Source organism: Papilio polytes, unplaced genomic scaffold (genome assembly GCF_000836215.1).
Source record: "Papilio polytes unplaced genomic scaffold, Ppol_1.0 DF823879.1, whole genome shotgun sequence".
NCBI classification, from domain to species: Eukaryota; Metazoa; Arthropoda; class Insecta; order Lepidoptera; family Papilionidae; genus Papilio; species Papilio polytes.
The window spans coordinates 1618826-1633736 of record NW_013525325.1 but is presented as its reverse complement, the minus strand read 5'-3'; the positions used below and the strand labels follow the sequence as shown (position 1 = coordinate 1633736).

The following is a 14911-nucleotide window of genomic DNA, read 5'->3' as shown; positions in this document are numbered from 1 at the left end:
ATGCCGTAACACACATAAAAAAAAAATAAAATAAAAAAAAAAACATACAGACGAATTGAGTACCTCCTTCTTTTGGGAAGTCGGTCAAAAAGTGACGCTTCTAGTAATTGTTATATCTTGGGATATAACTGTTCAACAAACTGTACTAAAACGTTTTTATCTCTATTTTTTTCTAAGATAATGGCAGAGATGACGATATGTTAATGTAGAAGTTTAAATGCAGTTGAAATACGCGGTATAATAAATAAAACAATTATAATACAACAACCTTTTTTGTAAATAGTTCAGTGGTTAATGGTCTGATCGTATGAAGTCTAGATATCAAATGACGAAAATAAGCAGAACATTTTTTTATTTACTGGGTCAGAATACATTGGCTCGCTAGATCTTCGTCAGTTTTCTAACTTTGGGAAAATCGTTAACCACATTAAATAACTATATGGAAGAGAGGATGTTTTGTCAATATTTGCGTAAGGAACAAATTACAGAATATGTACTGTGAAGTTGGTGGTTAACATATTTAGCTGTATATAACACCGTACCAGATAGATTGACGTTATAGCAATTAATAGATCCGTTTGTATGTGTTTAGTTTGATATACAATAGCATCCCATACGTTACTGACTGTTTTTGAATGACAAATGAGTTCACATTTTAAAAATAATCCCACCGAATCTGCATCTTATGCTCGTAAAATGTGCATTTATTTCGTTTTAAAACGCAGTATATAACAAGAAGTGAATAAAGGCATGAATCGCATGTAACAAGCAGAACGTTAGTTGTGAGTGTGGAGGTACACCGGTAGAGGTAGACCTAGAAAGAGATGGGTGGGTTGCTTGAAAGATGACATAATCAAGAAGGGAGTGATAACTGAGATGAGGTACAGAGTTATGTGCCGATATATGGGAGAAGGATAAGGAGGAAGATGATGAGTGAGTAATGGGGGAAACAGGTTCATCGTTTTTATCCCCTTAGATTTATAACAAATCAAAGTGACACATATGTAGAGGATTAGGAGATAAAAGTCAATTTCCTATTATATAAGAAAAATGCGCGAAGGCTTGAATGAATAAAACATTTAATGAAATGTGAGAGTTCTACGGCATTTGGTGTTTTGGTTTAAATATTGTAGATAGATATGTTTATATCTTTAGAATATTTGAGATTTAAACTTAAATACCTAAAGTAAATAACTTATTTTCATTTTTTAAGTTGCAAGTTTACGTAGACATAACTGTGGGAAAATACCAGCGTTTACAAAACTCGCCACAGTTAATTAAGATCGTTTGATAAGATGATTAAAATCTGTGTTAGTTACATTAACCGTTTAATGTTCTAGTAAACAAACACAATGTTATATTATGAAGCAATGTAACTGGGGCAACTAATCAAAACCAGCTTGGCATTAGATCGATATGATTTCCACGATAGGCTATAACCCTACCAATATGTGTATGATGTTACGAAGAAATTGTTACAGTATATGGATTGACTTAAAATGGTTGGGTTTTCTCTTAGCAGGGTAATAGAAACAACCCCTATGAATGCATTTTATTCATTCGTTGCGTGCCTGGTCAAAAGGCTGTACGTTTTTTGGTGGTATATTTGCATTTTTTAGTGCTTTAGCGGTCAATGAAATTGTTTTACTACTATGAGTCATCTGTAAGTTTAGTTTTGTAAATAAGTAGAAGTTTTTATCCGTGTAAGAAGTCTGACTACTGAATTATTAATTTTCAGTATTGATGTTACTATTTTGGTAATATACGTAATATTTTCATCGCTGCTTCTCTAAATGTGTGTAAACTGCAATAAGGAATTGGAGAATATTATAATTATTTCTTATTTTAGGACTTTTGTAGCGATCTCTTGTTTAGATTTTTTTGTGTTTTAAATGGATTCTTAACTTAAATTTTTGTCATATACATCTCGTGTATAGATGTTTCTATTTAAAATTTTATCGTAGGTTATTTTAAATTATGGTTACTAAGTACCGTTTCGCGTGTTCGGTAAGCAATACATCCGAACGTGCTGTTATCCATAAATATCCATGTTTCATGTAAACTTTGAAAGTTAATGTACACTGACCTTTCTAACACCTGTCTACTAAGTAATCCCGCCTTACTTAGAAAAAAAAATATTTAGGCTTTACAGTTTAAACACGTTATATTGTTTTTAAAGTGATTTTCGTCATATTTCCATGACGTGAATAAGCTATCGTATTCTCTTTTAGGAATAATATGATATAGGTCAGGGGTGACAAACATTTAAATTAATGTTTATTGCAGTAATTTATGTGCCAGCAAAAAAATCATATTGTGATTATTGGATACATTTTGTAGCACATAATAAATTCTGTCGATCAGTGACTTGGTCAAAATATGTATCGCGTGCCATCAATAGCTCGCACATTAGTTTTGCCTCCTCTGGGTAGGCACTGCATAGAAATTAGCAACGTAAGAGTTGTATGAATTTTGCTGCATACTATTAAGTCCGATAAAAAGTTTAGAGTAAGCTATCATCATTAAGCTTTGTCTGCCCATTGTTGGACATAGATCTTCCCTAATGCCTTCCGCAGAATGCGGTCCTCCGTCGTGCTATAGATCTGTTTGTTGTAATGTAATTGTATAATTCCAGGTGGATGAATTATACTTGGAAGTATTGTATGAGATCTTACACAATGTGGGCGGCTGCGACATGGGCTGCGAGGTGGGGCAGCAGACAATGCTGTCATACGTCCAGGAGGCCTTCAAAATCGCCAACGACAAACACACAGAATTATTGACAAAAGCAGAGGCTAAAGAACCGCCGGAGTTAATGCTGAATGTAGAAGTTGTTGAAGCAAAGGATTTGGTACCTAAAGATCCGAATGGACTCAGCGACCCGTTTGTGACGATATATTTGATGTCAAACTCGTCACATAGGTATAATACGTCAGTGAAGTCGGGCACTCTAAACCCCTCATGGGAGGAACATTTTTCATTGTAAGTATAAAAACCTAAAAAAAAATCACTTTTAATCATATCATACTAATCCTACAATCATACTAATACTATACTAACTATAATCTTACTTCTTACTAATATTATAAATGCGAAAGTTTAGATGGATGGATGTTTGTTAGACTTTGTAGCCTAAACGGCTGTACGGATTTCTATGAAATTTGGCATAGACGTAAAGGATTGTCTCGAAGAACACATAGGCTACTCAGTTTTGTTTTTTTTTATTCCACGCGGACGGAGTCGCGGGCGAAAGCTAGTTGAGATATAAATCACAATTTCTAAAACTGCTGTAGTCAGTCAGCTTATGTATCAGCAATACATTAACAAGTCGCACAACATCAAGACTAATCGTTAGTATAACAAGTACTAAAACATTTACGATTGCAATAGCAAATGGCACAGCAGGCCTTGATGATGCCAGATTGTATTGGCTTCGCTATGTTTTGTTTTAACACATCGATTGGTTCCGCTTGGACTATAAATGAGTCTCGATTGCAGAAACATGTGTAAAAACACATCATCTCTCATGCTCTTTGAAAGAGATACAAAACATGTTCTTGTATCGTAAGAGGACAATAAAAAATCATAGTTAAACTCTCTTATTTCAGACCTATGCCGTCAAATCTGCACGAAGATTCATTGATTTTAGAAGTATGGTAAGTTATAATCCTTGGATTTATTTCTTTTGAATTGACGTTTGATTTTTAGTTGAACTGTTTTTTTTCTTAATTTTTTATAGGGACTTCGACCCAGCAGAGACGGTAAAAGAAAAGATGACAAAGATATTTGAAGTGAAAGGTGTAAAGGGTCTGCGTAAGCTGATGAAGGAGATCGCTATCACTGCCTCTACAGGGAAACACGACAATGAACTTATCGGAACATCCAACATTCCACTAAAGGTGCGTTAACACATATCCATGTTTAAGGAAACATCGTTCTTTTGAACATGACTTATAGTATTTTGTTATATATTTACGTGTTCTAATTGTTGTTCTTCTCATAGTCAATCCCAGCAGGCGGTATGACGATGTGGTTCAATCTGAGTAAGAAAAGCAAGCTGCGCCGGCAAGGCGTGGTCAAGTTACGGCTTAACTTCTCCGCGGAGAAGAACTCGCAGGTCGCCTCGCAGGAGCACCGACATCTGCTCAGGATTCTGCTGTTGCACGAGCTTGAAACGTCAAAGGTAAGTTCCTATAGGATAAAATACGTTATTACTTACAGGTATTCGCAGAAAAAAGCTGTTAGTCCTCAGTATTTTGTAGAACAGAGTAAAGAATAGACAAGGGTTAAAGGTAAAAGTCGGGGTGAGACTTCTGTATATCATAGTAGAGCAAAGAATAATGTAGGTTTTTTAAGTTTCTGCTTGTCTTCTATGAGATATGTCTACACGTTATCTCACTCAGTCTTTTCATCAGTTGTTCTTTGATGTGGATGTTTTATTGTATTTTAATGAAATTCTTAGGTGGCGCCGTACTGGTGGTGCGGTAACTTCAGCGCTCCCGCCGAGGCTATCCTCACGCAGCATGCGGCGCAGAGCGGCCTCAGCCAGACCGACAACTGGCTGGCGCAGTGGACGGTCTACTGCGCAGTCACTACCAACCACCCTCTTAGCTTCGCACTCTTCAATCAGCTGCTGGAAAAAGTCACAAAACCTTTGCAGGCCGGTAAGTTTTCAACAACATCTCTGTTTTGGAGAAGACTCATAGTAGCCAGTCTTTCTGATTCTTACAATGATGGCTTATCTCATAGAGAACGTCATATTATCTGATATTTTATTTAGACACTTAAGAATATGTATTGCTATTCACAAATGGGGAAAGGGATTGGCTCCTGCAGCACAAGGGAACCTAGTGCAGGAGCCAAGGCTCTCATGAAATGTATATTTTCAAAGTTTTAAAAAAGTAATTAAAAACATGCATTCCAGGTCTAGTCAATGAAGAGGACGTCAAGCTATTCTGGGACGGTGCGAAGAAGTTGCTCCCAACTTGTTACAGCCACATTAGGAAATTGAGAAAGAAGACTGCCGGTGATAAGACTGTGATGAAGACCCTCAGAGAAGTTCTGAAGGTCCTCTATCGCCTTTCTGTCCTCGACGTGCCGGAATCACTGGACTTGTTCCCCGTTAATTTGTACGGCTGGTTGAGGGACGCTGACGATGGTACGAAGTTGTCAATCCAAGAAGTTTTACACCAAGCGGCGGTGCAAGGGGCGTCGGACTGGTTCGTCCATATATTAGACAATAACGAATGCAAAGACCGGACTGAGGACTCGAGGTTGCAGCATTTGATCAGGGTTATACAGTTGGTGCGTTCAGACCTGCAGCGCGCAGTCGAATACTTCGATAGAGTCTTCATAGAGTGAGTAATGTTGTTTAAAAATAATCAAAAGACCATAGTCTTCTCAAAGGAGTGGAATTTATTTATTTCTTTTCATTACAGAGTGATGAGTTTTCCTTATTCTAAAATCTTATACGGTGTATACGAGAATAAGATAGCTTCGTTGGTTGAGCCTGAAGTGATCCAAGTGTGTAAGAGCCTTAAGCGGCTGCAGTACAATGAAGGGTCAACAAACAGTGTGCACTTGGCCGGTGGCCTGAACGGGGACACCCCGCTCGGAGCGCCGCGAGTTAGTAACGAGCCATTGACTATGGGAACCACACTTTTCGAACTGTATCTAACGTTACAGAGGTTTTTAGCGTAAGTTTAAACAATTTTATAATCATTTTGCCTTAAAATATGATAACATTGTTATCAATTTTTTAAATGCCTTTGAAAATCCTTTATGTTTAACGGCTTGAGTTAGCACGATATCAGAATTACTACTATTCGAAATCATATGTGCATTACAATACAATACATTCACCATACTGAAATCCTGACTGAGAGTCAGGATTTCATAGATCTACAAAGTTCATAACGTTCAAACAGTGTTCTCGCAACGATCCCTATTTTTAGAATGATTCAAGTTCTCTAGCAAGTCGCTTGGCGTCGCTTGTGTTCTAATTATGACTTAAATTCAAATTGATTTCTTCCGATTGCAACATATTAAAAAAAAACTTGTTACTTTTCAGTCTTGGCCAAGGTTTGAACGAAACCGATTGGGGTACATATTCAATATCCAAGTTCCACTCTTGGTTTTACGGAGGAGTTGCACAGTGGTTGGATATAGCCGCATTTAAAGCACTTTCTCGTATAGAAAAGGCAGTAGAGATAGATAACCTAGTACCGGTGGACACTAACGTGAAGTACAGCAGTTCAGGGGTGGACACGCTGGCTATCTTCTATCAGATCAAGATATTCTGGCAGCAACTCGCTTGGCCAGATGTTGAAGGATGTTACACATTCGTTGCGAAGATCATTGACGTGAGTTTACAATATTTAATCAAACAGTAATTAACGGTTATAAACAACTAGCTGTTCCCATGCGACAATTGCAAACGTCAAAATGACATAACATGACAAAACTTAACAATCTTGCTTTCTTGATGTTGGCAACAATTTATGGCGTCTTTCCCACATTAGGGTTTTTATCCAAAATATTTACCCCTAAGTTTAAGCGTGAAAATATATAACCTAAGGCGTGACGTAAGTGTAGGGCTTTTTATTAAAAAAAGAGTTATTCGAAAATATGCTGTGATTGCTGACATCTTAGGCAACAAAGCGTGTGTTTACGCTTTATTATCATCATCATCATCATCATCACCAGTTCACTATATGTCCTCACCGAGGGGCTCGGAGCCTACCCTAAGTAAGGGGTAACTAGGCCATAGTCAACCACGCTGGCCCACTGCGGGTTGGTATGCGCTTTATTATATTAGTATATAAATCAATTCTAGATGGCCGCCTCCATATTGGTATACGTATATGTATCAATTGTAAATATCCTTTCACCCGTCGCTATTTGCAGGACATCTGCCGTTGTTGCGTGTTCTACTCGGACAAGATGTGCGGGCGCGTGGAGAGCGAGGGCCGCGTGAGCACGGCGCGGGAGGAGCGCTTCGAGGTGACGACGCAGTGGTGCCTCGCCATCAACAACATCGACTACGTGCGTCAGAGCCTGCGCCCCTTCGTGCACGAGCTCGGCATGGACGACATCATCAACACCATGTGTGAAGCCAGGTCCCCCTTGGAAGCGCAGAGGTGAACATTTCAAACATACAGCCTAATTAGTCCCTTTGCCTTTTCCTTTTCTTGAGTGGTTCTCCACTGTCAAGTGGATTTGACGGTGGAGAAGTTGCATGGGAAAGGGAAATGTCTTTTTGCGCGTTTTCTCCGTCGATTAAGGGTAGGCAACGCATTTGCAATTGCAAAGGGAGCGGACGCTTCGCCATTTCGGCAGATTTAGGTGGCCGCTTGTTCGATTGCCATCTTATTAAATTTGTCCTAATATTCTCGTAATATGGTTATAATTGAACAATAAGGGAGTTCCTTACTAATAGGAATAAGTTATGATACCACGATAATAACCTTGCGAAATGGAAATGTTTCGATTTCCCGCCCCTTAACAGATAGTTTATTACTTATTAATAACACAAATATTTCCAGATGCAAGGAGACACTCCAAAATGTAATAGAAAATGCAATAGACACGGTTAAGAACAAAATCGTAGAGCTGTTAGAAGTTATGGTGAAAAAGGTAAGAACTTTAAGATTTACTCTTTGGAACTGGAAGAACAAACGAAGACAGGCTAAAACTGGTTGAATCCAGTTAAATCCGGTTACAATTGGTTACAGTTGTTTTATTCCACATTCCAGATGATGCCATCTATCACACGTTTCCTGATAGAAGGAGCGGAACTGCTGCACCAGAACTGCTCCAGCATGGACCGAGTGCTGCGATACCTGGAGGCCAACCTTGACACTCTCTACCAGCATCTGAACAATGAGAACTTCTCCAGAACATTGGATATAGTATGGGAACAACTTGGTGAAGTCTTATATGAACTAGTACAAGCCAATTTAGAGGTTAGTTTTTTCATTCATACAATTTTAAACATTATTAATTGATTTTATTACTAATTTTTATATCATATTTCATACTTAATCATTTTTTTTACTAATTTAAATAACTTTAAGTAGATCTAATGAAGTATGTAATTTTTTTTTATTTTATCTGTTGTTGGTGAAATTTGATAGCGTCGCCAACTATGTACTCGTTTTTCATCAAACGAAATATGTATTTTAAAAAAATCTATTTATTTATATTCTAAAGTATTTTGACTCATTGTATTGTTCATAGTCTGTAATATACAATTTTTATTTTATTCATCATTGGATCTATTTTGTATAGATTTTCATATATCTTGTCGGCAGAACATAGTTTTAGCAAACCTTACAAGATATTTGAAAAGCACTATACTAGCTTGAAAACTAACTTTATATAAACTTTCCAATGTTTGTAGAAACAGAAAGTAGACATTGCTACGCGTATCCGCTTTCTAAAGCGCAGATATTTCGGCAGAAACAGAGTAACACCGTACGTTGTATTATTTCGGGTAATAAATGTTGCATTTACGCACGCTGGTATCTGGAAGCACATTTTATTATTTTTATTAATAATGCTTATTTATTGTTTTAATAGCACCGAAGGGCAAAGATAACTCGCTATATCGACCCGAGACGCTTGACCAAGTCAACAGCCGCCCATTTGGACGCGGTAATCATTTGTACTAGCACTTTGTGTACACGTGTCATGTTATGCTAATTGTTGTGTTCTACACCCGCGGCAGCCATTATATACAACAAAATAGTATTTTGTGGCAATATTTATAATAATAATCGTCATAAAAATATGTTATGCGACGATGAGAACTTAAACCAGAAAGTGTTAAGAATGAACGTGGATGGCTACAAAGGTAGGGGAAGACCGAAGAAAGTATGGATGGATTGTGTCAAAGAGGATATGCTTAAGAAAGGAGTGGATTCAGATATGACGGCTGATGGAGATGTATGGAAGAGCAGCACATACTGTGCCGACCCTCCATAAGGGATAAGGACAAGTTGATGATGATGAATCGTTATATTTATTTCATTTTTATTTCATTAATAATTGTAAGTTATGTTCCTTTAATTTTCTTTTTGGTCAATAAATAGTGTTTTATTATTTATTATTTATTTATAACAATCAGAAAACGCCATAGACAACTGTTGTTTGTTTTTAATAGTAAAGATACTACGGCATGTTACAAAATGCATGGCTGTTAGAAACATTAGATTTGTTATCGTCACTAAATTATTCGAGTAATTTAAATCTTACTTAAAATTGTGACTGCGAAAGTTTAGATGGATGGATGGATGTTTGTTAGAGTTTGTAGCCTAAACGGCTGAACGGATTTTGATGAAATTTGGTATAGATGCAAGGGGTAGTCTGGAAGAACACATAGACTACTCACTTTTGATTCTTCTATTTCTCGCGAACGGAGTCGCGGGCGAAAGTTAGTAGAAAAATATGACAGATAGAAAATAGAGGTTATTGTGTTTTGTCGTTATGGTGATGTATTATGGATTGCTATTAGTTTTTTTTTAAATAAAATGAGCTGTAGGAAGTTTCAAAGTAGTCCCAGTGGTAGAGAAGGTAAGGAGTAAAAGGTTAGCATGGTATGGACATGTTATGAGGAGGGATGAATCGCATGTTACAAGGAGAACGTTAGTTATGAGTGTGGAGGTACACCGTTAGAGGTAGACCTAGAAAGAGATGGATGGATTGCGTGAAAGGTGACATGATCAAAAAGGGAGTGATGACAGATGACGTATGATAGAGTTATGTAGAGAACAAATACCTGTTGTGCCGACCCTACGGGAGTACGATAAGGAGGAGGATGATGATGAGCTGCCGTAGGGTTTTTAGTTACTTTCTATTGATATGTTATGTCTAGATTATATGATTGTGTTACATAGAGATGTATTGATAGATCGTGTAGCTAATTGTTTGCTTCCTATTTGTTGACATGTCTGCTTACTATATAAATATACACGTACGAAATTATTCATCCAATTTTTAATAGATCAAATACTCACCACGTAAATATAAACATGAATTTGTTACACATTTCACTATAAAGCATGAGTCCATTGATTTCGCATCTTCTGATTGCTGATTTTTGCATGAAATTCATATTTAATTCATTACATAAGTTAGGTTGATTTTTACGCATTTTTGGGTCAAATGTATTTTTTTAAATTAATGATTTCGCATCTTTAAATAATTGTGTATTTTTACGTCAGAGTTTTATCTTTGTAGATTACTCTTATTGTCACGAAAATATCATAAAACCTATCAAGCGGTTAAAAACATTATAAAAAAGACATTTAAAAGCATTACAAACAATATAACATCAATATAGCACTATTCATAACTTTAATCGATAGCATAATATTAATTTATAATTAACTTTCAGAAACGTCGGCCGCCATCTTTCTTTTCAAATCTACACGAATGTCTGAAGATAATGGTCCGATCTTTCCGACAAGATAATAAGGAAGTGTACACATCGGAGACATTGAAGAGAGTGGAATATTTACTGAAGATCCACAGCATGGAGACACGAGAACTCATCCACCAGTATCACTTAGAGAGGTGGCAGGAACAGCAAGCGATTACTGAACCCAAAATGGGCATACTAACAGTGCGAGCGCAGTTTATTGAAGACAATTTAAAAATAGAAATTATGAACGCCAGAAATCTTATGCCTACTGACTCAAATGGTAAGTTGTGTGACTTTTTATTTTATTTTTAACTAACTGTTGCTATCGACTTCGTCCCTGTGAAATTAAAAAATAATATAATAAAAGATATAGTCTATGTTACAAATAAATTACCTTTCTAATAGTGAAAGATTTTTTTCAATCGGCTCAGTAGTTTTTGAGTTAAGTCCTATGCATACAAAAATACAAATCTTTCCTTTTTATAATATTAGTATAGATGTAACTATTTTACTCTCTATAGTTTTGTTGTTGTAGGATTTGTTTTTGTAGATTATTGGTGCTTGAATAATATAATAAAAAAGGCATGCCTCCTAAAATACAGTTATTATTAGTGCAGCATAGAGACCCTAACTGAAAACTTGAGTGGTTTTAGTTAATTTTCTTTAATATTAAATTTTAAACAAATATTAAACAGACGAAATTTGAGTAATGTTTAATTTTAATTGTTTTTTTTTAGGTCTATGTGATTCCTACGTACGTGTGACTTTACTACCTGAAGATACGTTCGCCAACGTGACGAAACCGAAAACACAGACGCACAGCAAGAATCTGTTTCCACTCTACGATGAAATGTTCCTCATGTAAGTTGCAATACGATTGCTTTGTAACATTTAGGGCCTGTCCCACCACTGGCTGATAGTAGCTCAGATAGCTTAAAAGTGACGTCATTGTCAGATACAGTACCAATATCCAATATTTCCATCACATATTTTATACGTTGGATTATCTGACAATTTACTAGAATTATGGGACAGGCCCTAAGACAAATTGAAAATATAGTAGGTCAAGATAAAGAAAAAAATCCCTTTGGGCCGATTGATTGAAGACCCTAAGGGAAATGCCCTTCAAGATGGTACTAAAGGATTTGAAATGTAAAATCACCATTTGTAGTAAACCTCGTATCAGAAAAATGTTATTATTTCAACATTTTTTTTATATCAACTTCTACAGACTCTTAGTCCGTACTCTTTTTTGCACAGTTTGTTTTTTTTTTTGTTATTAGCTGTTTTAGTTATTTCTACATTTTAAAAAGATGATAGTTCTATCAAAATCTACTATTTTTTTAATTGTATATATAACTGATGACACCGATTCCATAATTTCATTGAAAGATAATTAAAATCGCAATTTCTAAGTGGCTTATAAGCCATATGGAAAGCAATTTTACCGAGTGGCTTAATTTTTGTCTGTCAGTCCGCTGTCAGCAGAGCAGCGCCGCACGGCCGACGGTTTGCTGCACCTTGTGATAAAAGACAAGGATATGTTCAGTATGAGTAATGCGTTCGTTGGCGAAGCTTACTTACACTTCGGCGAGGTACCCGACACGCCTGCGCCCATCTCCTCCTTACCGCAGCAGCACCTGCCCCTCACCAAGCCGGATAACATTGGTAATACTTTTTTTATAAATCACTTATTAAATAACGAACAATGTGCTGAAAAGAGCGTCGGTGCTTCATTGGTTTAAGCACTTGACTTGTAATCTACAGATCTTGGGTTCGAATCCCGCTATACCAATGTGATTCGATTTTTCGAATTTTCATTATGGACAAATTTACCCGACGTTCTTACGGTGAAGGAAAAAATCGTGTTGCATCGGCGAATAAATTCAAAGATATATGTGAAGTACACCCGCAGTGTGCCAGCGTGGTTGACTAAGGCCTAGTCATCCTAACTTACGGTAGGCTCCGAGCCCCTTGTTGGAGACGTGTAGTGAGCTGGTGATGGTGACGATGATGAATGTGTCGGAATAAAAATAATAATAAATCAGGAGTATCAATTTTTATGTGCAATATTTAAAAAAGATAGATGATTTGACGATGAAATATTTTTATATTCAATTATTGGCACTTTTGAAACGTAAACATAATTTAATTTAGATTATTGAAATCAGTTAAAGCTACATAACGTAACCGTCCAAGGCTATACTGTAGGCAATCCTGCCAAACTTGGCTACGCGCATATTGTTAGTCATTACCCACTTTTTTGCTACGATGTATTTCATCACAGTAGTCGAAAGGTGCATTTAGAATCTACACGGAATCCGTATTCTAATAATTGTATTTGTAAACACTTAAAAAAGCACATTTCTAAAGTAAATCAGGAATATGTATAGACATAAGTATGGAAGCTTGAAAAATTTTTATCAGTAAATTTTTTTTTTAGATGGTGATGCCATCAAGGCTTTAGAATCTAGACAAGGTGATAAACAAGCAAGAGAGTTCCTAAAGAAGCAGAGACAGAAGATGCCGGCCAAACAGTTCTTTTCACTCGGCTAATACTAGTACGTAGACAAGTAAATCAGCTCTGAATCACACATCACATAGATTTGAACTATTGAGCTGCAGCTCAGCAACTAAGCCGCGAGCATGATTTGTAGTTCGCAGATCACGCAAATGCAGGTATAAGATCTGATCTGCGAATCAGTTTATCGTTTTCATAGCATTATGTGAACTGATCTTCAAGTCTTTTATTTGTATGGATTACGCACGTTTCCTAATACGGTGCTAAAAGATTTGTCCTAATTTTTTACATGATACACATACAATTTTGTAAGAATTATGTATCTCAATTAAAAAAAACTTTGTAACGTCTTCATGACAGTAATAAACAAATTTTTTACTTTAACATTGAGATTGGATACGTCCGCTATTAGCTTTGTTCGCTGAATGTATGAAGACTTTATATGTTCTGTTAATAGCAAGAAATAAACCTGAAGATATTAAAAAAATGAAGATTAATTTAGTGTATTTTTAATTATAATTGAGGTAGTTTGTATTGTAGAAACTCAATCTCAAAACTCTCAAAAGTAATTTAAAACACACAAACAGATAAAAATGCGGAATATTTGAAAGTAAAGTAAAAAATCAATCCTTGTATTGTTTGAATCGATATAATATTTTTAAGTTAGCATAATATTTTAAAATCATGCAATAACTGTATTTACTATTATGTATTTACTTTAAAATGACCTAAAAGAATATTTTTGAAGCGATTCTTTGATGCTGCAACTTTCAGCATTTTATTGCATTGACTGGAGTCTGTATTTGGGAATGTTTTGTATGTTTTCTATTGTAAAATTGTTAATGTCTAAAATAATAAGATGTGAGAACTTGCTGTTTTTTATTAAAAAAACTATCATAGTTGTAGATATCTTATAGTTATGTTCTGTGATAGAAAAGAAGTGCCTTATCAGATACTTTTTTATTTTGTATTTTTAATAAAAAAGTACATAAATTCAAAAACTTCGAAGTGGCATAATGAAGTTTTTCTTTTGCCTTTTTATGTTTGTTTCGGTTTGAATCTGTTCTACTGTGAGTTAATACAACGTAATACATTTAACTCAGGGTCTGTCCCACCAAATTGTAAATTGTCTGATAACAATCCAACGTGTAATGTGATGGAAATATCGGATTTTGTTTCCTTATCTGTGACGTCATTTGTAAGCTATATGAGCCTATCAGCCAGTAGTGGGACAGGCCCTAAATGTTTCAAGTGTTATGGTACTCAAATGTCACGGTTAAACACACGCTCAGTTTTAACTGAACAGTTGAACCTGACGTGTAAGCAACAAAAGCAGTCAAACTCTTCAGAGGGTGTATCACGATTATCGTGAGAATGTTTTTATAACTTCATCGACAAAATTTGTATTGGATTTGTAGAGTACCAGGCATAAAGTACACATGGCTAATATAATTTTTGTCGACGATGACAAATATATCGTAACTACCTCGCGAATTTTCGTAATATTCCCTCTGTTCTTAGTTTCTACCTGTTCTGATAACTGAAAATGTGTAGTTGACTAGCTATAAAGAAGTAAATTTGTTATTTTTACAAGAGATCGAAATGTGCATTATTTATTACTGTCAATAAAAATATAAGTGCTTAACTGTTGATTTAATTTTCCCTCCTATAGGCTATATTAATATTTTATGTTGAGTTAAAACAGATTGTTCATTGGTATTTATTATAGTTGGTCATAAATTATTCATTTTTCAAGATAAATAATAAATAACATTGTTTTCATTTTAAGGTTATAAAGTAATTGTTACCTAATTTTTATAAGCTAACAATACAGAATGAAACTAATTATGTCTGTTTTCACCAGAAGATTAACAATATGTTTCAAAAATGGGTTTAGTTAGTGGAAAAGCACCTTTACATGCTAAACGATACCATTTTGTAACAAGAGCGGGATTTGAGCATGCTTT

At 35.7% G+C, this 14911-nt stretch overlaps 1 protein-coding gene across 4 annotated transcripts in view; it reads left to right on the top strand.

Annotated features, from left to right (window-relative positions):
* Positions 1-14123, top strand: part of LOC106103033 (BAI1-associated protein 3) — a 40468-nt gene extending 26345 nt beyond the window's left edge. For 3 of the 4 annotated variants that reach the window (XM_013282669.1, XM_013282672.1, XM_013282673.1), the window contains 16 exons: positions 2636-2982; positions 3609-3656; positions 3740-3899; positions 4004-4183; positions 4463-4664; positions 4925-5357; positions 5439-5696; positions 6071-6362; positions 6907-7139; positions 7545-7635; positions 7755-7964; positions 8581-8655; positions 10397-10703; positions 11161-11284; positions 11898-12091; positions 12867-14123. In XM_013282669.1, the coding sequence (XP_013138123.1) occupies positions 2636-2982; positions 3609-3656; positions 3740-3899; positions 4004-4183; positions 4463-4664; positions 4925-5357; positions 5439-5696; positions 6071-6362; positions 6907-7139; positions 7545-7635; positions 7755-7964; positions 8581-8655; positions 10397-10703; positions 11161-11284; positions 11898-12091; positions 12867-12979 (3267 nt within the window). In that variant the 3' untranslated portion in view covers positions 12980-14123. The remainder of the gene's footprint in view (positions 1-2635; positions 2983-3608; positions 3657-3739; positions 3900-4003; positions 4184-4462; positions 4665-4924; positions 5358-5438; positions 5697-6070; positions 6363-6906; positions 7140-7544; positions 7636-7754; positions 7965-8580; positions 8656-10396; positions 10704-11160; positions 11285-11897; positions 12092-12866) is intronic. The other variant, XM_013282671.1, reaches the window with a different exon arrangement.
* The last annotated feature ends 788 nt before the right edge of the window (positions 14124-14911 follow it).